Source organism: Micrasema longulum, unplaced genomic scaffold (genome assembly GCF_059751315.1).
Source record: "Micrasema longulum isolate JH-2025_06_02 unplaced genomic scaffold, ASM5975131v1 h1tg001012l, whole genome shotgun sequence".
Classification (NCBI taxonomy): Eukaryota; Metazoa; Arthropoda; class Insecta; order Trichoptera; family Brachycentridae; genus Micrasema; species Micrasema longulum.
Window position 1 is genome coordinate 674662 of NW_028278200.1, and position 26773 is coordinate 701434.

The following is a 26773-nucleotide window of genomic DNA, read 5'->3' on the forward strand; positions in this document are numbered from 1 at the left end:
ATGTAAACCAAATGTATTTTTTAACTACGATGTTTTTTTTTCGTAGAACAATTAATTGTTCTTGTCATCCGTCCAAAAACGAACTCCTTTGTACTTGTTTGCCTATCTATCTATCTTTTACTTATCATTTGCTTATTTTCATTTCCCTTTCCACACCCAGTAGCGCTAAGAGCACTTTTTAAGTATTCCAATTTATTTATTTTAGTATAGTAAATAGAAAATAAATAAAGGTAGTCGACATAGTGAAAATATAGTGAAAAACATAGCAAAATACGTAGCCAAAAAAACGTTGTGATTGCAACGTATCTTGATCATTTGATATATGAATGCAATATGATCAGTCTCATGGTTCAGATCCAGTCCTAGAAATTGAAGTGCCATATTGGAAGGCCGTATTTCAAACAAATATGTCACTTCAATCACACTAATATGCACATATTTTATATTTAGTAAATATTATTTTTTAATCGCGTAAACATTTATGTTGAATTCTTCTTTTGTCTATTGAATTGAAAAGCAATTTTGTAATTCACATTGAAAAAGGTATTTGCTTGACAATTCGAAATTATTTTCATCTTTCATGCAAGTTTGATAGCTCAGCAATTTCATAAAACTTTATCTCTGTCGTATCGCATACCTCATAATTACGGGATGTGGAAAGAATTTTGATAGAATGGAATGGTGAAAATTCCCTCAAAATATATTTTTTGGATGTTTAATTTTTACCACTATGGATACTACGATTAAAATAACTTATTAAAATTACATAATCTTGTTATATTAAAATATAAGGAAAAGAGAAGAAAAAACATTACTTACGAAGCTCATGTTAAAAAAACTAAGCTTCATGATCGACTTATGTGGAACTGGCAACAAAGTAATAAGGTTGTAGAAGATACAACCACAGTTATATTTAATCATTAAATTAATATACTACTTTCCTTACTTGTTTTCCACGACTGAACTGAAAAAAAACCTGTTAATTTAGCATAAAACACTCGACGAAAAATGAGACCGTAAAAATTGTAAGCAAAATTGCAATGGGAATGACATAAGTGTAATAAAAAAATCTAGCTTACACACATGTAACACTCGACAACAACAGCACTACCACATTAAAAAACTAAAGATAAATGCAGGGCAGTCGAAAAAACTATACAATATACTTAAGAACAACGACTTACTCGTCTACTTGAAAAATTAAAACGGTGACAAATTTAAAATGAACCTTTAAAATCAAATCATGATTAGTGTACTAATCACAATACACATCATGATGACTGTAGTAATCACACGAGACATAATACACATCATAATGACTGTAGTAATCACACGAGACATAATACACATCACAATGACTGTAGTAATCACACGAGACATAATACACATCATGATGATTGTATTAATAACACGAGACATTATACACATCACGATGACTGTATTAATCACACGAGACATAATACACATCATGATGACTGTAGTAATCACACGAGACATAATACACATCATGATGATTGTATTAATACACATCATGATGACTGTAGTAATCACACGAGACATAATACACATCATAATGACTGTAGTAATCACACGAGACATAATACACATCATGATGACTGTAGTAATCACACGAGACATAATACACATCATGATGACTGTAGTAATCACACGAGACATAATACACATCATAATGACTGTAGTAATCACACGAGACATAATACACATCATGATGACTGTAGTAATCACACGAGACATAATACACATCATGATGACTGTAGTAATCACACGAGACATAATACACATCACGATGACTGTATTAATCACCCGAGACTAATACACATGGTTATGACTATCACACGAGGTATTACCTGTCACTGTACTTTACTGAAACTAAACCCTTATATATGCCGGTGAGAATCATCTGATTGAACTTCAAAAACATCAACAGATGAGAGAATAGAAGAAATATAGATATTCGAATGTGGACAGAATGGTGAATGTTACACAGTGTGTAAAGTTAACACTTAAACCAGCTAATGGCATGTCATAAGCCCTGTAGATACCTAGACTACTATATTACCTTATCTAAAATGTTCTTCATCTCTGTTGTAGTATGTTAATATGAACATATTATTAATAAATTCACATCTTTGTAAACAAATACTGAATTTTTTCCACAAAGGGATTAACATCAATAATAGATATTGTTTCAACAGATATTTATTTACTTAGAAGTATTTTATTACACATTTTTTAGACATAAGTCCCAACTCCATGGTACTTAAAGTCCTGTGTTAACTTGGGACGAGTAATTAGTTGACATAGACACACGAGTATATCACCACAAATATTATATCGGGTCAGAAACTTTTTTGTTATAATTTAAAAAAATAAATTTATGGCATATCAATATGGTAAACAGCAATTTCAAACATGTGAAATTATTAAGAATACGGAAGTCTAGGCATTTACAAAGCTTATGATCTGTCATCTTCCGAGTTAATCCATTGTATAATGTATCACTTTTCAACTATAGATGTCGCTAGTTTTCTTTATAGTAAACCATCACGTATGCAAAATACAAATTTAAAACCAAGCATAGAAGTACTTATGGAGAATTGAAAAATATCATACAAAAAATGGAAGTCATAGACAGAATAGTAAATCTAATCCCGTGTTTAAAGTGATATTCTTTTCACATGTCGACGCACATGTTATTAAAAATTTAATTGGTTTCTATCCAAATTTATAAACAAATAAACATTTATACATAAATTATAATAATTTATTTTTAAAAATCCGATTTATTTGTTATTTATTTAATCTTTTTTTTCCGGACACTTTTGTCGCTAGACCACATTTTATGAGCGGTAAACATTTGCTTATAGTGATGGATTATCCAGATTTGTAGTAGTTATCCATTTCAAGTGTGAATTATGATAACTCATTGTTATCTAAAAAAAAGTTAATCTTTAATGTGTACGCAAGTAAAAACCTTTTATCACGTTAAGTGCAATCTCATTTTGGACCTTGAAAAAACTAAACTTTACTTCTATGAACGATGTTCTTAGTCTAAACTGTAAACACGTTTTAAGCGCGAAATATATAAATCCTTAGAAAGAAAGATATTATAAAGGGGATAAGTATCGGAAGCAAGGTGAAGGGTGCGTTAAAATCATCCTTGGTAAAAATGTTTGTTGCGGGAGGCAAAATTAGCCGTTCACAATGGAGTCCCGGTACCGACACTTATGTATGGAAGCGAAGAATAGAATTGGAAAAACAAGGTTGAAAGTTGGCTGAATGCTGTCAAAATGCGATCTCTTATTCATAATTTTGGTAAAACTATTTACGACAAATGCACAAATGTCGAGATTTGTGCAGTATACAAGGCTGAGATAAGCATTATCGACAAAAATACGAGAGGAGTTTTGCGATAGTTTGGACATGTAGAGCGAATGAACGGGGAAAGAACGTCAAAGAAGATTTACGATACGAATGTAAATGGATCGAAAAAGATATGGCATCACCCCATCCAAAAATAACTTAAAGATGGACATGTCAAAAATTGAAATGATCGGCGCGCGTGCATGAGACGAATAAATGTAAAGGATGCGAGGTATGTGTGCAAAGACAGAGTGATATGGCGTTTTATCTTTTCGGCCTACCCCCACTGAGAGACTGCAAGATGTTTTTTTTATTTTTATATTAAATTAAAATGTTAGGGCATTTGACTGAGCGCCTTCTCAAACTACTTGTTAAAGATCGTCAATGTTTATTCAATCAGAACTTTTAAACGAACAGTTTCATAAAAAATCAAACTTAAATCAACATGGCTCTCGCTTGAAAATGCTTTCAGGTTCATTTGGCATTGCACTTATATAAATAGATGGCGTCAATTTGAACACTGAACATTTTCACATCTGAAATTGAATTAGCCAACGAATTTGGGAATCGAACCTGTTCGGATACTTAGCGTGAATTAGCGTGAACCGGCTATGTTGTTAACATGTCGGGAAAGTCATGTGATACCACTGTGCTCAAAAGAGCCGACTTTCAAAAATATTTGCAGATCTTTAAATTAAATTTTCACGTAGAAGCAACAAGTCTAGAAATCAATTATCATTGGTTTATTTTGCAAATGTCTCATATTGTTTGAAGGTATTCAAATTTATACCTGACAAAATAACTAGCATGAAACAAGTCTGAAACCAGGATTCGGAAAAAAAATCTTTCTTTAATGGATTCTTAGAAAGCCAAAAAAACACAACAAGGTTAAAAAAATCCTTAATCACTTAATCTCTTCCGTTTAGTAACCAGTTGAAACAGTGTTAATCATCTGTTTTAGATTTGTCCGCCTCGCGGTCAGCATGTTTGCCTACAATGCAAAAGGTTTTGGGATCAATTCCGCACATTAAATATTTATTATGGTGTTTTTACAATGCGTTATTTCTTAGACTGAGATACGCTTCGGTTGGTATACCGATGCAGTGCACTATGCACCAGTAGGTGCGGATGGGAAAAATAGGATGAAGAAAATAATATAAGTGACTAGAAAAATTGAAAAGTAAAGTGTGATTCTTACAAATAATATAAAGATTTTAAGAAAGATTTTGGGATAAGGATTTTTATTGACATAAATATTCAACGGAGATGCAAAATCACTTTGAGTAAAAAACAAATAGATAAATATTTGAAGCCAAGTGTAGTCGCATACAAAAAATACTAATCCTTAAATGTATTTCTTCTTTACCCGCGCAAGAAGATTTTAAGGAGTGAAAGAGCTGAAGTCTTTTAGATGCTTGTTTTTTTTATTCTCATTTTTAACATCATAATGTTACATTTTAATTTCAGAAAAAAAAAAATTATTCGGAAATAGCCAAATACGCTTAGGTACATAAATATAGACAATGGTGATTGTTTAAGTAGGCAATATGATCACTTTATATAGCCGATGACACAGACCTTATAAATTACATAGACGTGAGCATTGCTAAATTATACTTTCACAATCCACTCTAAAATCATTTATATCTCTTAAGATTTTAATCTAGAAAAAAAATGCTGAAATTCGAACGCTTGTCCTATCGTTGAGTTTTGATGGATAAGTATGAATTAGATATTGGGTTTAATCAATAATCAAATTAAAGGCTATAATCGACTAGTACGGTGCTATTACAATATTTATCTCTAAAATTTTTATCTTTTCTGAAAAAGAAAAGACATAAAATGGCTAGTTAGTTATTCAAAATAATCAATTTCAGTGTCTTTATTTTTTCCATTGAAAAATGATAAGAACGGAATGTGGTCACAGGCCAAACCTAAACCTCGGTTTACCGAGAAAGTAATAATCCTAGCTAATGAGAAGAAACAAAGTTATATAGAACACAAAAGTAATACATTACCAGATGAATATCGTAAGTATAAGGCAACAAGGAATAAAGTCAATGCTGAATCCAAGATAATCAAGAAAGAATCCTGGGCTAGATTCTCGAAAGACATGGAACACGATATATATGGTGCTCAAAAAAAGATATGAAAAATGCGTAGGAACCAAAGAAAACCGATTAATTAATATACAAAGACAAGCGAAATACCAATAAATAAGTTGGAAACATATTTTCTAGAGCTATATGCTAACGAACTCGGTCAACTAAATCAGAATAAGATAATTGAAATTACACCAGAAAAAACGTTGAATGAAATAGAAACATTAATCAACATAAATAAATTGAAAAATAAAAAAGCTCCCGGAATTAAAAATATCTTAAATGAACTGATAAAATACTCAAGTTAAGACTTAGAAAAGAAAATTCACAAACTATTTAACAAAATATTAGCAGCAGGCATTATACCAGAAGAAAATAGAATAAATATACGCCCATATTTAAAAAAAGACTAGAAAAATCCTGATAATTATAAATGAATTTCTTTATTATGTAAAACCCTTAAATAATTTACATGTATACTTGAAACAAGGCTTAAGCAAAATATTACCAGTAGAGAAGAACAACACGGTTTCAGACGAAATCGGTCTTCCACAAATGGAATTTTCATTCTATGGCAGATTAAGGAAAAGGCAATAGAATACAATAAAGTTGCATAGATATGTTTTATGGGATTGACAAGGGCGTTTGACAGGATGTGTTGAAAGATATTAAAGAATACTACTAAAGAGGAGAATATCCAATATAATAGTAAAGACCATTCAAGATCTCTACACCAATTGCAAAACAAAAATTCAAATTGATAATGAATTATCCAAGGGAATTTCAGCTAGTAATGATATGAGACAGGGAGATAGTCTGGCCCCTTTTCTATCTCATTTTATAAGGGATGAAATTATAGAAGGGGTAACTGGCTTGGGACTGGGTCGCAAAATAGTACATAAAACAATCAATTTGATATGCTATGCAAATAACGCAGCTATAATAGCTGAATCTGAGGATGACCTATAAAAATATTGTATAATTTCCACCTTGTATCACAATGGCCAAACATGTCAATATCAGTCAACAAAATAAAAAGTATTACAGTATCCAGACAACCTATCGGGTATAAGCTGACTTTTGATAACACGCCGGTGGAACAGGTCACGAGTTTCAGATATCTGGAAGTTGAAATCTCAAATCATAGCAATTTATACACTGAAGTCTGAGAACAGATCAACAAAGTTTCAACTGTGTCGGGGTGTCTGAGGAATGTTATATGGAGAAATAAGGATATGCGCACCGATAGTAAGGTAAAAATATATAAGACATGAGTGAGACTCATCATGAAGAATGCTGTGGAAGCACGGGCTGACACTGTTCGTACCAAAGGGCTACTCAGAATTGCTGAAATGAAAGTCTTAAGGTCCATTACTGGAAAAACGCTCTGAAACCAAATCCATAATACTCTAATTTGATATATGTGTGAAACAGAGGACAGTCTTGTGTGCACTGCAGCCAATGAAATCTAATTTGAACAACGTCCGCCTGGAAGATTAACTAAGAGATGGGTGAACAGTCGAACAGAGAACAACTGGTTTTCGGTTACACAGATCTTAGAGTTTCTTAAAAGATGTAGAAGAAGAAGGAATGTGGCGCAATATACAAGGTTATTTTAATGAAAACCCCAAGAGCGACGGCGCCCCCTATATAAGGATGTTTATATACTCGGTTTGTATACTCGTATGTACCAAATGTAAAAATTGGAAACATCGTACTCTATTATGTCTGTATGGATTTAGAAATACGTAAAAAGGATAATGAACATTTACAGAACGCCTATATAGATTCCATTCTGCGGAAAGTATTTACAAATAAAGATTGAAAAAAAAACAAAGAATTTAGTTACATCTACTTTCAAAAGATACCTCGTTCGTTTATTATTAAAACATCAGAAAACAACACAACAACAACGATTTAGTTAGACGTGTTTTGACAGCTCCTGTCAAAATCCCTAATTACACAGTATAAAGTCTTTATTTGCAATATTAAACTTTAAAACCTCGTAAACAATAATACCAAGTGACCGTTTACAGTGACATAACCTAGTTTTGTTAGTCTCAGAGAAAGATTTTTATAATTAAAATATCTGTGCAACTACCTACAGTCCCCAGCAGTCTAGGTGACAATATTTACTTCACCTGCTAATTGACTGTGAGTACATATACTGCGCAGTATAGGGGAACCCAGCCAGTAAGTGACAATCTCCTATTATTTATACAAAATTAAAGTTTCAAAAAATATAAAATATGGAAGCAAACAATTTAATAAATAGCGCCCAGGTGGCTATTAATGCAATCACTAAAATCCTTATGGACCCGGCAAACAAATTTACAAAGGACCAAATTGCGAAAATTGTTCCTAAAACTAATGAAATATTGGGTGCTATAGGCATAATGTCTTCAGAAATGGCAGCTAAGAATGCTTGCCTTGAAGGTGAACTTAGTGCGTATAAAGCAATGGCATCTGCCACTCCTAAATCTGATAGCACGAGCATCTGTGAGGCGATAGCTGAAGTGACAGAGAGGAACGTGAGATCAAGTAATTTAATTATTCGTAACTTACCAGAAAGTACTGCACCAACTCAACTTATACGACTTACAGAAGATGAAAATGCCATTGAATCAATTCTCCTGGATTTAGATGCTTCGGTAACAAATAATATTAATAAAATATATCGGCTTGGGAAACCCAGGGATGGAGTACCCAGACCAATTAAAATAGAACTATCGAATCCTTCACTATCCAGGAGTATATTAAGCAAGCGCAGATTATTAAAAAATAATATAAAAATCTACTCAGACTTGAGCCCTCTTCAACAGAAAGAATTGCAAGAATTGCGAGAGGAATTGGAATTACGTAAGATAAACGGTGAAGAAAATATCACAATCAAATACATAAACTCGACTCCGAGAATAACTCAAACTCTACCAAAAAACTAAGAAGGGTGCCACTACACTTTTATTATCAAAATATCCGGGGCGTTCGTACAAAATTAAATGATTTAAGACTAATTTTACCAACACTTCATTACGATATGTTTGTACTCACCGAAACATGGTTGGATCCAAGTATTAAATCTTCAGAACTAGGTTTCCCTAACCATAAAATTTATAGATGTGATCGCTCACCTTCTACAAGTACTAAATCAAGAGGTGGGGGAGTATTGCTGGCGATTAATAAGAAATATTCATCAAAACACCTTAAAAATAATAATCTCATCTCAGAACAAATATTCGTTCAAGTGAGCACAGCTTTTGAAAAATTCATAATTGGATGTGTCTATTTTCCACCACTTACAGATTCAGAAAATTATCAGAGGCATTGTGAAGACATCGAGTTTTTGTGTTCAAAATACCCTAACAACAAACTAATTATATTTGGTGACTACAACCTTCCCAACTTGTCGTGGGGAAATAGTGAGAGTGGCTATATTCATAGTGAAAGTGAGAACGATCGGGCGCGACCAATACTGGACATGATTAACTTTTTAAATTTTTATCAACATAATTTTATTTATAACGTGAAAAATAAGTTGCTAGATTTAGTTTTGTCAAATTATGCTAACCTTAATGTTGAAAAGAGCGTTGATCCGATCTTGCCAATTGATGATTACCACCCTCCTCTTGAATTAACATTATATTTACACGAAACCTGTTCAAAACACACTGATATTTCTTTAAATTACAAAAAGGCTGATTTTGATTCAATTATTAATCAACTTTCTAAAACTGACTGGACTTTTTTAAATAATGATAATACAGAAATATCTATTTGCCATATGTATGACATAATTTTTAATTCTATAGATAACTTTGTCCCCAAGTATCAACTTAAAATAAACTATCCAAAGTGGTTTACCGCTGAACTTAAAATTTTACTAAATTCAAAAAAAGTACTACACAAAAAATTTAAGCAAAGTCGGAGTATTCATGATTATCAGGAATTTTCCAAAACAAGAAACGAATGTAAAACGCTTTCCAAGATATGCTTTAAATCGTATGTAAAGAGTATGGAAAATTCGGCGTTAAACTCAAACAATCTTTGGAACTACATAAAAAAATTAAACAATTCTCATTTCGAATATCCAAGTGCTATGCATCTAGATGGAAAATTAGTGAATGGCACTGAAAATATTGTAAACCTTTTTGCAAATTTCTTTAAGGAAGTGTATGATGAACCTATTCCAGATGATAAGATTCCAACTTTTACTTTTGATAAAACAATTACGCTTTCAAACTGTAAAATTAATATGTTGTCTTGTAAGAAGAGACTACTCTCTTTAGATGAAAATAAATCAGCAGGTCCTGATAATGTTCCGCCTATTTTTCTCAAAAAATGTGCCTCAGTTATAGCTGAACCTCTCACCACGTTTTTCAATAAACTATTGTCAATGGGATGTTTTCCCTCCAAATGGAAATCTAGCTATATAACTCCAATTTTTAAAAAGGGGGACGACTCAGATATTAAAAACTACCGTCCTATATGCATCCAATCAGTCATACCCAAACTTTTTGAGTCACTCATACTTGACCAAATTCAACATGATGTCTCAAATATAATAGACACTAAACAACACGGTTTTATAAAGGCGCGGTCAACTGCCACAAACCTAATTCTTTACCATAATTACATATCGGAAGCCTTTAATGATAAAAATCAAGTTGATAGTATATACACCGATTTTACTAAGGCGTTTGACAAAGTCTCTCACAAAATATTACTAAGTAAGCTGTATGGTTTGGGTTTTCGTGGAACTATCCTTGATTGGTTTCGAGCTTATCTATCTGACAGGTATCTATATGTAAAAATCAAAAATGTAAAATCAGACTGTTTTTCTGCCTCTAGTGGTCTTCCACAAGGCAGTCACCTAGGGCCTGTTCTTTTTCTAATGTTCGTAAATGACATTACATCCTGTTTCCATGATGTCGAAGTTTTGCTTTTTGCGGACGATATTAAAATATTTAAAAAAATATCGGACATTAATCATTGTGAAACTCTGCAATCAAATATTAATAATTTGTATAATTGGTGTAAAAAAAATAATTTATTTCTTAATATTCAAAAATGCAAAATTATGACATTCTGCCGCAACAGAAATCCCATCGTTTTCACGTATAAAATAAATTCTTCACCTTTAGAAAAAGTTACAGAGATGACAGACTTAGGTATTCTTTTTGACGAAAAACTGAGTTTTATTAAACATATACAAAACATTACAAATAAGAGCATGAGAACCTTGGGATTTTTGCTGCGAACGATACGGGATTTTGAGTCTATAAACATAATGAAAACATTGTATATTGCCCTAGTGCGAAGTCAACTCGAGTATAACTCAGTTATATGGTCACCGCATTACAGGGTTCATGTTAAGGACATCGAAAGAGTTCAGCATAAATTTTTGCGTTTTATCAATTTTAAATTAAGTATACCGATTGAATACATAAATTACTCATACTTAAATGATTATTTAAACATCCAAACATTAGAAAACAGACGAAAATTAAATGACTTGCTTTTTTTGTTTAAAATAATAATGTCGATGTTCGATTGTTGTGAACTTATCAATTTGATTAATGTGCGAGTGCCTGGTCGAGTTACCCGATGTAATACTTTGTTCTACTGCGGTCCATCATCGACCAATTACAGCGCGAATTCGCCAGTAATGCGGATGCATGTACTCGCGAACCAATATGCTAACAACATCGATGTCTTTAGCGTGAGTCTTGTAAATTTTAAATATCAATGTATATGTTCCTTATCAAATAGAACTTAATATTCTGTTCATATTGTATTTTATAACATTATGTACCTAGCTGCTTTAAACCTTTAATTGTATTTCTTTAGCTTATTAAAAAAAATAGAAATATATATATATTTCTTTAATTTTTTTAAAACCAACTTAACTTTAAAACACAGTTCTATATTTTATTACAGTATATTATATATTTTTTTTTTTGAATTTATGTTGTTAATACACTCATCTTTTTATTTTTATACCAACTATACTTCTTAACACTGTTCCTTTATTTTGTTCCTTTATTTTATTTCTTTATATTGTGTTTTTTTTTTTAAATCTATGCTGTTTATATACTCATCTTCTTTTTTATACCAACTTTACTTCTTAACACCGTTCTATCTTTTGTTGCTTTATATTGTATTTTTTAAATTTAATGTTGTTTATATACTTATATTTTGTAAAATTTTCATGTATGTAAAAGCCTTATGGGCGTGAAAAAATAATAAAATAAAAATAAAATAAAATAAAATCAGTGAGTTATTACGAAAAATCAACGACTTTCATCTGTTTATTATACCCTCGAGAAAAAAAATACACGCATGGTTGTGTGCTAACGCCTAATTTATTCATTTATCGTACTGCCTAATACATTTTTCTAGTGGTGTTTTATAGATTCGCAATTCACGGTGGATTTCGCCATTTTAAGTGCGCATTATATTTTCCTGTCAACCGCCATTTTGGTTGTATAAATACAAGACATCAATGTTAACGTTTATGGCGAAGTTGAAACACGTTTCGTAGAAAATGTTTATTTTCATTGAAATATAGAGAAAAACACTATCTTGTACAATGCGGCGTATAAATTAAATATCATGTGTAAATGTTTAAATATTGTTTTTAATGAGCGTACTCAACACAACGTCCAGAGTAAATTATTACATTATGTTAGTATTTGGTGCAAAATATTATATTATATGAACTCACCCACCATCAGGTGCAAATACATTTTGATAATGATAACCCTAAAGTAGTTTTCCGGTCAAAAACACTCATCCAAAATCTGCTTATATTTCTCACACAAAAGCAGTTTTCTTCAACTGCCCGGAGACAGACAACAAAAAAATATTTCTGTTTTTAAAAAATAAGAATACTTCTGACCTTTCAACTATTTTATCAATCGAAAGGACTAAAAAAGTATTTATCAATTCAAAGCTGGTTATCATAATCACCAATTGCAGCGTATCTTGATCATTATTTGTTAAATGTAGGTAAAATGATCAGTCACACGCTTCAGGTACCAGACCAGGAACTATTAAATATTATACTGTGAAAAACATTTTGAATAAATATTTCATATCAACCATGTCGGGAATCGAACCCAAGACCTCTCGCATGGTAGACAAATGCTTTGACCATTTGAACACGAGGCCAACTTGTCTACTGGTTATTGTAAAATATTATGACCCTTTTATTTTTGTCGCATGCCTACATACATAAATAATACATAAAGTATGTGAGTGTATGTGCATTGAATCAGTAACAATGCGACATTATTTAATAACATATATTAATAATTTCCTCCTTGAGACAGACATGTTTAGATAAAAACATTAACAATTATTATAAAGGTTGGTATATTTTCACACATTATCTAGAAAAATATTCTTGTATATTAATTTAGAATTTGAAATATTATCCCTTTCAACAATGTTTGAATATGTACAAATGCTTGCAGACTGGCTGGATTTCCTCCCTAGGGAGTTATTCATATTTAAATGCATGGGCAGAATGGTAATTGTTACATAGTATGTAAAGTGGTCACTTAAACCAGCCAATGACAGGTCATAAGCCCTGTAAATGTCTAGACTTTCATATTCCCTTATTAAAAATGTTTTCCCTCTCTGTTGAAATAAATTTAAATATCAACATTTTATTTAATTATTGATTTATTTATTTATAGTAGGTAATTTATTTTATGAAAATTCCAGCAAGATTTTTTAGTAAATCAAAATATGTCATTGAATAGCTAACTCTTTTTAAATTAATATATTGAGTTTTTCTACTGACATTTCTTGGTGGAACTGCATTTTTAATTATAATAATAAAAATACTTTATAGTTTTATTCCACTGTTATTTATAATTATTTTATAATTTTTTTACCAGTGACCGGGTTTCATTATAAAACTTCATGAAATTATATATTTTACACCAGTTTTTATTATATAAATTCAAACAAAACTTATATTCTTATAATTATTATTACCTTATACTTAAATGATTTTAATTTAAATTTTTTTAATTGACATAATTATATAAAATCATGATTTACAACCCCTGCTTGCACTTGTTTATAACATAGAAATTTGTTTAGTCTCCCACCAGTCTGACGATGTCAGTCACGAAGAAACCCGGTCACTGGTAAAAAATGTATAAAATAATTATAAATAAAAGTGGAATAAAACTATAAAGGATTTTTATCTTTTTAAATTATTAAAAATATTCAGGGATTAATTTCCATATCCCAAATGTCAGTTGCCTCGAGACTGAGGATCGTAACCACCATGTCGTATTCTGTCGAGATAAGTTCTCCACTTGTATCGGCACACCGTATTTCTGAGAGCTGCCACAAACGAAGTGCGTGTTGCAGTTTTTGTCTAGTCTAACCGGCGCATAGGAGAGCTTACGACAAGCTTCTCCTGGCCATCCTTCTCTCTCCTGGCTGTGACTAAAATATCAGAGAACTCGTCTTAGGCATAATATGTCTACAGTCTGTTCGTCAGCTTTAGTTCCTTTAGAATCAAGCATTAGTACGTTTGGCTGTCCATACCAGTAGTGAGCAGTGAGTTTTTAGATTGAATTGCTACGAAAGTTCTGATAAAATATCCATAGCGGTCGTATGGCACATCCAAATAAAGATCTATTATTTATAGATCTTTATTTAAATGTAATTCATAAATATTAAAATGTTTTCTAATTTAAAGAAAAACGTCATTGCGAAAAACTGAACAACCCGTGAGGACTCAAACCCCAACCCTAGTTACTAAAAAGCAAACGACCCATCCACACGGCTATTTCACGTACTAACCCAGAAGTTAATAAAGTGATTCACAAAATTGTATTATTCATTAGCGTACCGATATTTTTCTTATTTGCAACTATTGTAACTTGTCTTGAAATAAAAAATTATTTCTTAGTGAACAATGATAAAAACTTAATTATTTTGAAGTATTTCTTACTGAGTACGATAGTTCACTAAACAAAACTTACCTCAATAATTGCCTTTTTAGAATATTTTTTTCATCGATTTTTGATATTACTTTAATATTCACGAAACGATGTAAGTTATACTTTTTATAATTCTTTATGTATATTTACTCTAAACAATATTAAGTATTATTTCACTAGCAACGTTTTCATCATAACTCTCACTTATTTTTAAGGTTTAAATAGGTACTGAAGACTAACCTATAATTGAACTGTCATCGTCTGCATAAAAATATTGTATAAAGTGTCTTCGTTGATAAGGAACACGTTTAGAAAAAAAAAGCATGCATATTTTATATTTCTTACAGTAAATTTAACTTAACGTTGTAGATAGAATTGCAGATAAACGTTTACTTTTTATGTAAAACGGGCCCAGAGTTTATATCGTCTACTATCTTCCATATTTATAAGGGTATCTTCTGAAACAACATACCTAAATAAAATATCTGTTTCAGTTAATATTTCACATTGTAATCGAATCTTAAGTATACGACGGATATGTTTTATTTTTTGTAAGCTAAAGCGTCTTTCAATTTTAATGTACATCCCAGGTTTTTGTGGTATATCAATACTGAAGATTATGACAATTAATTTATTCCGTCATCGGAGTGTGTACCCAGTTATACCTAAAATTGACATTTTGAGATACATCAAAAACGAAATTTTAAAAATACCCACATTCATCTAATTATAATTTTGTTTGTTCATGTGTAACAAATAACAATTCATGTTATTGATTTTAATTTTTTTGTCCAACATGCTGGCTTATTAACATATTTCATTTCGTATTTTATGAAAAGAGATAGTCTTATTTGAATTTGAACTAAATTGAATTAACTTACTGTATTAATTAGATTGAGTTTTTCTTATAACATTTCTTGATGGATCTGTAGTTTAAATATAGTAATAAAAATACGTGTATAAATTAATTCCACTTTTACTTATAATTTTCACCGGTGACTGGGTTTCATCGTTACCGACATCATCAAACTGGTGCTATTATGACATACTGTACTTCTTAACCTTAAATACATACACATAATCCATTGAAAGTAATAATGGGATTTATTATTTTTATTCAGTTAATTACAAAAAAACTTTACCAATCAAATACGTTTATTTTGTAATATAATATAATTTTATTATTTCTCTTCATTTTTTATTTATGTCGGCCTCGTGGTGTAATGGTCAGCACGTCTGCCTACCATTCAAGAAGTCTTGGGTTCGATTCCCGACACGATTGGTTTGAAATATTTATAAAAAAAGGGTGTTTTTACATTAGAATATTTCACAGTCCCTGAAATGGTACCTGAAGCATAGAACTGATCATCTTGCCTTCAAGCAACAAAAATGATTAAGATACGCTGTGATTGGTGTACCAAAGCAGTGCCCTATGCACCACTAGATGCTGAAAGGGAATGATGATGATTATATTGAAAGCATTTATTAACATTTCTCTATTGAAAAAAAAAGAACATTAACATGACTTTTTATTATATTTAAATTCTCAAACATTGTTTAGGTACGCTATGCTAGAAGAGGGCATATAAAATGTTTTTAAATCATTACACTAACATTAAGAAAAATGTACATACAAGTAGGTAGTATATTCATGTTGGTCGAGGCTGAATGTTTTATTTTTCATGTGTATTTTTCGGACTTAATTTACATGTACCTATTAACGAAAAGGCGGACTATAAATGAAAAACGAATTTCATTCAGTTTTCTGATAGGGAAATATTTAAAGAAAAGATAGGAACATGAAATAGAAACCTACCTTTAATATGATGTGAATGTTCTTCAATTTTGGGCACTGGATGACATAATGCACTATAAAACGAAACAATGTTTTCAACGACGCACGACAAATCCAATCACTTTTTTTGCTATTTTATGTGAAGTAAAAAATGTTTTGTTTTTGTTCTAATTCCGAATTTACTAATTTTGAATTTCTTCTATCTTGATGTTAGGTAAGTACCATAGAGATGGGTCAAGAGAAAGATGGGAAAGAAAGGTAATCGGCTAGGAATAGTATTGATAAATGCTGTTATTTACTTAACAGTACCAATGTGTGTACAATCCCCAAACACCACCATTATCATTCCCCTTTTCCGCAACCGATGGTGCATAGGGCAACGCATCGTACACTGAATTCAGCTTATACCGATCATCTGTTAAATTTGTATAAGGCGATTAGTCTTACTCTTCGGGTGCTGGTCTTGGAACATTACATATTGCAGTGAAGAACAACATTTTTACTCAATATTTCATGTAAACCTTACTAGAAATTGAACGCGGGAAAGGGATAAATATATCATTTAATTCACTTTAACGATAGATACAGACAGGATAACAGCATATTTAAACATAAATAATAAAAAAAATGCAAGTTAATATTTTAAATAAGGCCTGCTATTATTTGTATAAGTTTTTCTAAGTTGTTAAATCGTATTTTATTCGCTCTTTTCCAATGTTTTGAAACCTATAACAGTGTTTTCCGTCAGTGTTGATGTTATTTTGTAATGGGATATGAAACGTCGGGAAAGAGTGCGAACAGCACACGGCACAATAACCCAGAAAAACTCATTGTGCATCTGAACGGCCGTAAAAATCTATGAAATTTGTTTTTCGTTTGTTTATTTGTAATTATAAGAGAATTTATCAGAACAATATTTTTTTTATATTAAGATGTCACATTACAAGTTTTTTTTTCTTTCCATATAAGGAAGGGTCAAAAGAAAAAAAAACTAAATTCACATCATATCGTATTTTCTTATGATTATTTTTTTAATAAATAATGTTAGTTATTAATAATGCGAAAATTATTTTTTACAGGCACATTGAAGTAATCAACATGTCGGCCATAAAAGAATACCCTTTTGAAGAAACTCCTGTGACGGCCCAGCCAGTAGGAAGAAAAGTTTCTATAGTCACAGAACCTATGGACTCTAGAAATGGATATGATAATTATGGATTTGACAGGTAAATACAAATATTAAATTTATTTGTTTATTTTTATTTTTATTTATTTATTTACTATCATATTATCAATATAAAATTATACATTTTTACAAAGTTACTTTGACTATCTATCTAGGGTTATTTACCCCGTTCTAAGCCAGTCACAAAAACATATATGATAAACAGTAATCAATACATAGAAAAATAATTTAAGGTATTGGACACAGTAAAAAACATTGTTAAACATGTATTAAAAACATAGTAAAAAATATAATAAAGACGTATTTAAAAGCATATTTTAAAACCCAGTAAATACGTTCTAAAATAAAAAATACATAGGAAGACATGGTAAAAAACATAGCAAAATACATATTTATGTGTATATATGTATATGTGTATTGCAAAAAACATATTTTTTTATAAAAACGTAGTAAAAAGAAAAACCATTAAAAACAGAGTAAAAAGTTATGAAGATCTTCAACAATTCAATAAATTTATCAGTTTTTTTAAAAGTTAAAAATGAGTTCTTTTTCCATTGAGCTTTTTTTACATCGCAACAGGCCATTAAAGTGAAAAGAACTTTTAAGTGAACTCACCGGGAATCAAACCCGAAACCCTCGTAATTACTTGAACGCTGTGTTCAGAGGCAAATTTGTAATACGAGTATTATGCACTGTATACCGTGTCTGTGTGTGAAATATAACCAAGTCCCAGGTATGTGATTTTGACTCGATAACTATTGTCCGGTAAAATACAAAAAAAAATTGAGTGGAGATATTTTCGCCCCGTAATGTAGTGGTAAGTGCGTTTACAAACTATGATTTAGGTCCCTGGTATTCGAATCTTGGTATAGTCAACATGAAACTTAAATTTTAAAAGTCTTAAATATTTAGAAAGCGTTTCTCTGTTATTGGTTGTGTCCAGACTCTACTCCGGAATATCTAAGGGAACTATGCATTCCAGATAAACTAGCTGACAGACGTCTTACGCTTATATCAGCTACATCTACGGCGAGAGGAAAAGTTATTATACCTCTACGCAAACAACGCACTAAATTCTGTGAACGCGCCTTTGCGGTCGCAGGCCCTATGGCATGGAATGCTCTCCCAGCAGAGAGGCGAGGCTGTGATAGTGAAGTGATGTTTCGGAAAAAAACTTAAAACCCACTTGTTCTCTAAATCATTTCAATAAATTCGTAGCATGTGATAACAAAATAAATTGTTTTACTTAAATTACAAAATTAAAGGTCTCAATTAAATAGATTTATCTATAGAATCACTTTTTACAGCGCCCTTGATATTACGAAAATCCATGATAATAACAATAGTCCGTCTACTATCAAGTGAAGGAATGTCTCGATTGGATATAAAAAAATGTATGTAAATGATCTTCTTGATGCTTGGCAATCGCGATAGGAATCTTCCCCTTCAGGAAGGGTTACCTTTCTTTTTTTCCCTTCAATCTGTCAGCGCTTAAATCTTCTTAGATTATCTCTGACCACCGAACTACGCAGTTTTTACTAGGCCATGGTAAATTTAATAAAAAATAATCATTTGTTTTTAATATTGTTTATCCTTGTCTGTGCTGCTACAGGTATCCTAATCAATCTTCTGAACATGTCCTGTGGTCTCGTCTCTTTCCCCCTCTATATGATTATCAAATGGAGCTTCTCGTTACTATCCGTAGCCCTTTTATAGACCCTGTGGATATACAGATCTGGTGGCTTCCTAAAATAATTTCAACGGCTTAAAAAGTTTTGTTTTAATTTCGACGAATTGATCACGACCAATCAATTTAATCCCAGTCAGTGAAGAGTTCACTTTCTTATTTTTCTTAATCCAATAAAGCGCATACAATATACTTCTCGATTACGTTTTTTCAGCATAAAGCTGCTTAGGCTACCAGATTACAGAGATCTCCTTTGAGCAGCTTTTCTTGATCGGTAACGAGCAATTTTTCCGTGTATGTGGGCACCGCCGAGAAAACCATGTCCTCAAATGCAGTGTGCGGTATGGCAAAAATGGTGGCCAAGCTGCTATATTTTATTGTCTGGACTAACGATTCAGATTTTAATTTCAGCTTGAATTTAATAAAGAAATCGAAAATGTTTGGCTCGTGAGGCAAGATGTTAAATAAGTTAATTCCTTAATATATTGAGTGTTAACACAATAAGTTTTCTCCATTTTTTTCGAAACAAAAAATACAACAAATTTTTCAATAACGAATTGTTCTAATAAAATTTCTCCTTTATTCCCTCGATTAATGGGAACAAAATTGTCGAAAATGCTTACTTTCGTCTACTTGAAATTCCATTTCGAAGGCTTTTTTAATCAGTTAAAATATTCATTGTAATATAAAAGCAAATACTATTTTTTGTGGAGCAGACAATTTTCTTACGTATTACGTTTGTTTTACTTTTAACGCTCAATTAATTGGAAAAAGTTGCACACACTATGTGTTAACACCTATTACTGTGATGCTATTTTTAATAACTGAAGTCAATAATAAATATAATAAAATGTTTGGTAATATCTTTACGATCCATCTCACTAAACGACATAATCTTAAATAAGCTAGTAACTCCATATGAAAAATTATATTGTACTCGTAAATACAAACACATTTTGTTTTGGTTTACTAACGACTCAAGAATCGTGATCATCATATTGAGGGCTCAAATAAAAATCATGGTCAATATTTTTTAACACTATTTGCAAACTAGGCAACGAAATCAACAAAATAAGATTTTTAGAGAGATAATGAAACTTTTTTTGAAGAGTGGGAAGTGGACGGTACACCGTATTTAAAGTTATCAATTAAACAACTTGGTGAGGACAACATTAAAAATCATTTGATTTATTTAACACTTTATACACATACAATTTAAGAGCAGGTATATTGCCTTAATGCAATTTTTTCCTATATGCCCAAACTGTTCAGTTTGAGGAAATTACAAGTACTTGGACATATTCTAGGAAATTATGCGGAATCTTTTTATTTTGTACAAAAAATAAAACAAAAATTAACTAAAAATTTACACTATACTATGAATAAAGGAGAGAAGAGGAGATGGAAAAGAAAGAAGAAGAAGGAAGGAACTACTCAAACATTAAGATGGTGACATTTCAATCTTGATTTAAATCTAAATAAAAAGGGGGCGTCTCTTACATTGGTGGATAGATTATTCAACAATCGAGCAGCTACTTCTGTGAAAAAGAAGGCAAATTCAAATGCTGCAAATCAAATAAACTTTAAATAAAAATATCATCTTTCAGCTTTTCTTAGATCTCTTTGTCATCAACACAGTGTAGGATGAATATGGATTGGCATGGGTTAGCTCAAAGTCTCATACGAGTATATTCATCGTCTTCTAGAATATATTGTATACAATTAATTAATTACTCTTGTTTGTCTTTGCTACATAGTTTTATGTTCTTTTTGTTCAATTTCTTGTACATATGTTTCTTCATATAACTGTTGTGATGGGAAAATATCACTGTAAAAGTCTATAAAATACTGTCCAGTAAAGAAAAAAAGTTCTAGCTAATTATTAGTAGCATTAAAAATATTTTAAAACTTGTAATTTTAAATTGCCGCAAAAACCGTCATTCCATGAGCTACGCCGCTAAAACGTTACGTTTCATGTTTATTTGTTCCTGATTATTCAAATTTGTTTAGAGCATTGTCACAAATCTTGACGCCATAACTACCAAGGCCAAACATGTCGTGTTTTTCGAGCAACGTATTTTTATTAAATTTCTTTTTTACATTTATTTATGAAAACTTTTCTCCACAATACCCATATTGATTTTGAAAATACAATTAAATATTCTAAGTCCATTTCATATTTTTTATCGGTATTAGTAATATACGATATTTCCCTATTCGCTTAGGCTGTATAAAATAAATTAATCATGCTGCATAAAGTTCTGAATTGGTACTCCAATCGCAGCATAAATCTTTATATATATATATATTATTTATGAGATGAAGCCAAGAAGTCCATGGCTAATGTTGTCAGTCAAGGTACTGTTCAAAAATTTGTAATATTATTCAATTTGTTACTGAAAATTCTTTGCAAAAGTTGATTGTATTTTAGTATAATGAAAATACGAGACCGCAGATGTAGCAAAAGCGATAAAACCGGTAAATGGTTATTTAATATCATCATCATTCCCTTTCCACTCCTAATGGTGCATAAGGTACTGCATTGGTATATCATTTCTGTTACAAAATGGTAAAATAATCAGTCGTAAGCTTGAGGTACAAGTCCAGGGACTATGAAATATTCTATTGTGAAAACACCCTTTTAAATAAATATTTTATAACAACCATGTCGGGAATCGAACCCGAGACCTCTTGCGTGGTAGGTAAACGTTCTGATCACTATACTTCGAGGCCAACAATTTTAAATTTATGGATTGAAGAATTAATCGTCTTTTATTTCTATGATAAAATATCTATATAACTCTATCCCCACGTGAATATTTTTAAAAAAAAACTGTGTTATAAAATTTTTAATAATTCTAATGCATTAGGTTTTTGTTATGTTATATGCAACAACTAAGGGGAAAAAAAACAAAATGACATAAACAGACGTAGAACGACAGCAAAATAAAATATCAAAATTAGTATATGATCGCTTTTATTTAACACTAACTGAATAACTTTTTTATAAAACTAAACAATTAAACGTAACCAATCTTTTCAAACTAGAATCTTTTAAAATCTTTAAAGACCTATAAATATTAACAGACTCGGAGAAAACACGAAAATATCGAAACAATATCACATACAACATTCTAAAACAAGACAAGGACAGTCGAGACTGATAAACCGGGGACTGAAATTATACAATCAACTATCAAACAAAACGAAACAAAAGACTTAGACAACTTTTACAAAAGATATTTTAAAAATAATCATTTTTAAAAGGTATGAATGAAAAAAAAAAATTTTTGTTAAATTAATGTAACCATTCGTTAGGGTAAAGAAAATGATTTTCAAATTAAAGAACAGATATTTCAAATAATAAAACATGGCGTTGTAAAATCACTTTTATATAATATATATCTCTTTTAACAAACTAATACATTTTATGTTCTTATTATGATCTACCTAAATATTATTTTTTTTTGTCTATTTTCAACGAGTTGTACATGTATTGTTGGCCTCGTGGTGTAATGGTCAGCGCGTTTGCCTACCATTCGAAAGGTATCTGGTTCGATTCCCGACATGGTTGAAATGAAATATTTCTTTGAAGGGGTGTTTTTACACTAGGATATTTTATAGTCCCTGGACTGGTACCTGACGCGTAAGACTGATCACCTTACTTTCATGTAACAAAAATGATCAAGATTCGCCTTGATTAGTGAACCAATGCAGTGCCCTATGCAACATTAGATCTGCAACGCTACCACGGAACCACAGCCCGATTAAAATACTTCATGTCAACCTTAGCTGGATCAAACCTGGGACACGGACGCGGACAGCAGTAAAACGTGCTTTGCACTAGAATAAATCTAAAAATTCAGCAAACGTGTATTCAAAAGTTTTGTTAAGTAATCGTCTGAGATGCTTTTATGCATATTGAATAAGTTACTTAAAATGCATACGGTGCTATTTAAGCAAATGGAAAAGTAATCAAGGAAGAGAGACTTAGGGGAATGCAAATGCAATTTAATTAAAAGTATTACAAGGATAACATCTCTGTTGTGGAACAAATACAGAGAAAAACTTTGCTATTAACATTAAAAAATAAGGAAAAGATTTTCATTTCCTTTTCACTATCGTTATTTATAATTAGTCTACTTGCAAACCGGTTTCCCCCCAAGCATAATATATGTAGTAGATACAGAAAATAACTAACAAATTTTATTCAGAATAACAAAAAAAGACGATTGTTTTGCTTTGTACTTTATCACCCGCCATCATTGTTTTCAGTATTTTCGTTGGTGAAATGCAATTTCACACTTCCACTTTCCTTTATGTATCCTCTACCACTCTTTGTAACTTTTCTTATTTTCCCTTCCCACTAACTTATTTCTTTCTCATCACTTCTTTTCTTTTTATTTGTCGATACTGTTTTATTTTTTTACTGCTTAAATCGTAACTTTACAAACGTAAATTGGCGTCGCGGGTTTGATTCCCGCCAGTTGCAAGAAAAAAATCCAAGAAAGATTTTTTTCTCGATTGGTCTGGGTGATGTGGTGTATTTTTATTACCTCCTTCCATATCTCCTCTATCCCACCTGCTGACAAGCCTCAAAATAGAGGTAAAACGGGTTATTCCTTGTTATTGATTTCAAATGTTACGCTATCCTTAGAATAAAGATTACCCTTTCAAAGCTTTAAAAAAATTAAAAGAAAATTAAAATTGTGGGAGAAATAATGCGTTCAAAGAATAAAAAAGCTTTAAATGTGATTATCTCGAAACTTGTTTTAATTACTAAATGCATTCTGTCAGCCTCGATATTAGTATTTTAATCTACACTCCTTTTTGTGTTCTTAATAAAATTATAATATTTTAACTTAAATTCCATTAGAATATAACCTTAAGAAATTTCAGTTGGTGCGATGTTTTTTTTTGACATTTCAACAAAAATAACATTGAATTGTTCGACCAAACTTCTCTCGATAACAGAACATTAAAAAAAACATTATCTTAATCATTCTTCTTACATGAAGGTACTTAAAATGATTAGACTTACCCTACAGGTACCAGCCAAGGACTTTTTAAATTTCATCTGTACAAACACCTTTTAAAAAAAAAAATCATATCATGTGGGAATAGAAACCGAGATCTCTTTCATGGCAAACAATCGCGTTGACCACTAGACGGACGAAATAAGTAAACGTATTTTGAGTATTGGCTTGATTAGTGTAATCGACTTGTTGACTTCTTTTAAATTACCGCTTTTGGCTATCATTTTTGAGATCCCGGGTTCATTTGCCGGGCAAGCTTGATATGAAATATTTACTTGATGGGTGGTTTTCCACTTCAATATTTAACGGTTTCTGAACTGGCTCCAAAAGCCTAAGACTGATATCTTATATTTTTGCATATGACAAATAAACACTGCGATTGAAATACCAATGCACTTTTTTTAACAATGGTGATATTTTTATTTTACTATCGATTTTTAAGAATATATAACTAATGGAACGTATGCAACTAGAAGTTAATAGAAAAAAAATGTCACATTGAAAGCTACAGCATGTTTTTTACTTTTTAATTATTTTTCAGAAATAGAAAAATATCACAAGGAAACTCTGATGTTGCAGAAATGGGTCCTGTAAGACGGAAGAGTATACTTCACACATCTGCAGACAGCGTATCTCTCCATAGTCACCATTCTTCACACCACGGGCATAGTGATGGTAATTCTAATGTTTTTTTTTTAAATACGCTAATGTATTATTTATCGGTGTAAATTTTTTTTTTCAATAATTATTTCTTTTCCCGTGTTTCGCGTTCGGTTCCTGAATTTAACAGAATGGTGGTTGAAGCGTAAAACTTATATTTTTGTGCTTAATAGACGATCGAGACGCTTTTCAATTTATTGGTGTATATAACGCTAAAACGAAGAGTATTGATACGTAGAACTGTTTGAATTTTTTTTTTTTTTTTTTATTTGATAAATTGTTTTATAAACCCTTACGGATTATTACATCCATTTTACAAAAATATTTTTGATATTTATATTTATTTCAACAGAGAGGGAAAACGTTTTTGAGAAGGGAATATGAGAGTCTATGCATTTACAGGGCTTATGACCTGTCATCGGCTGGTTTTCCCTCTCTGTTGAAATAAATTCAAATATGAACAACTCCCTGGGGAGAAAATCCAGCCAGTCTGCAAGCATTTGGACATACTCAAACATTGTTAAACATTTTTCATTCATTTTTCATTGATCTTAAATGAAGCCAAACACGTTTGTTAGCAAATAATTTAACTTTAAAATTTAAATAAATTTTACATGCGAAATAATTCGAATAGATAATGAATACTTTTTGCTTGCAGCTGGAAACGTAGAACAGATAAATTTTCGATATTTTATTTTTATTTTAAATTTATGGATTTATTTGTTTAATTTTTTTCTTAATTAATTAACCTTTTTTGTAATAATTGTATTTCATCTGAATTTATTATTTTTTGACGTGGACATCGACCTAAAAAACGTAAATAATATAAAAAAATGTGAATATATAATAAAATTAATACATTATTCATGATTATACAATACACTGTACCAAATTAAATGTTAACATTTTCCAACTAAAATATAGCTTCTGTAATGATATATCACCTTAATTTGCAGTGAAATGACGTGTGAACGATTAGGGTAAAAAAAATGGTGAACGTATCAATAACACATTGACTCGGATGCATTTATCTTTCTACTTAGTTTTTATTCTAATTCCAATTATGATAATTTTACTATCGCTTACCACTCACGGTAATTGCCATTACAAAAGGTAATTGGATACACATTGTATGCCAAATAGAATTTATAAGACAGTTGGACAAATACAAACTGCTCATATCCATAGCTAATTCGCTGCAAGAAACTTTGTCTCTTTATAACCGAATAATAACAACATTTAAAATCAAATGCGATTAATTTTTGGGTTAAAACGAGAAATGGACCGGCCACTAAAGATTCATTCATTCATTTATTTATTTTGGCGTGATATTTGAATACTAAACCCTTTTTTGTATTTTTTTACAGACAAACCAAATCTTCATGATTTAAGATCAAAAAAATTATCTACGACAGAATCCGTTCATTCCAAAAAAAACAGTTTACCCCCTGATGATACCATAGAAAGGTGAGAATATCATTATACTCCGATAGTAAATATTGTATATAAATCAACAAATTTTTGTCACACATCATACAATTTTTTATAATTTTCCGTGAAATAAATTAGGGGTCACCTAAACCCTAAACCAACGCATATAGGCAATATGGGAGTCTAGGCATTTACAGGGTTAATGACCTTTCATTGGCTCCGTTGCAACAAATTTAAATATGAACCACTCCGTAGGGAGAAAATCTAGTCTGCAAGCATTTGGACATACTTAAAACATTGTTGAAAAATACATTTTTTTAAAACTTATACTTCATTGGTTTTAATAGTATTTAGGTAGGTATATAGTATATACGAATGGTAAATAATTAATTATCCGTACAACCGTTATTTTCAAATATTTCTCAAAAATCGTAGATACTTTTAAAAATACGGTGTTTTTGAGGAAATAGCAATTGCTCACATCAATTTGCTTAAAAAAACAAAATATATCATTTAATTAGTATTT

At 30.9% G+C, this 26773-nt stretch overlaps 1 protein-coding gene across 3 annotated transcripts in view; it reads left to right on the plus strand.

The window, feature by feature from the left end:
• Positions 1 to 26773, plus strand: part of Nha1 (Na[+]/H[+] hydrogen antiporter 1) — a 111975-nt gene that overhangs the window by 60323 nt on the left and 24879 nt on the right. For all 3 annotated transcript variants that reach the window (XM_088232720.1, XM_088232718.1, XM_088232719.1), the window contains exons 2-4: positions 17327 to 17473; positions 24698 to 24831; positions 26184 to 26283. In XM_088232720.1, coding sequence (XP_088088846.1) covers positions 17346 to 17473; positions 24698 to 24831; positions 26184 to 26283 — 362 coding nt within the window. In that variant the 5' untranslated portion in view covers positions 17327 to 17345. The remainder of the gene's footprint in view (positions 1 to 17326; positions 17474 to 24697; positions 24832 to 26183; positions 26284 to 26773) is intronic.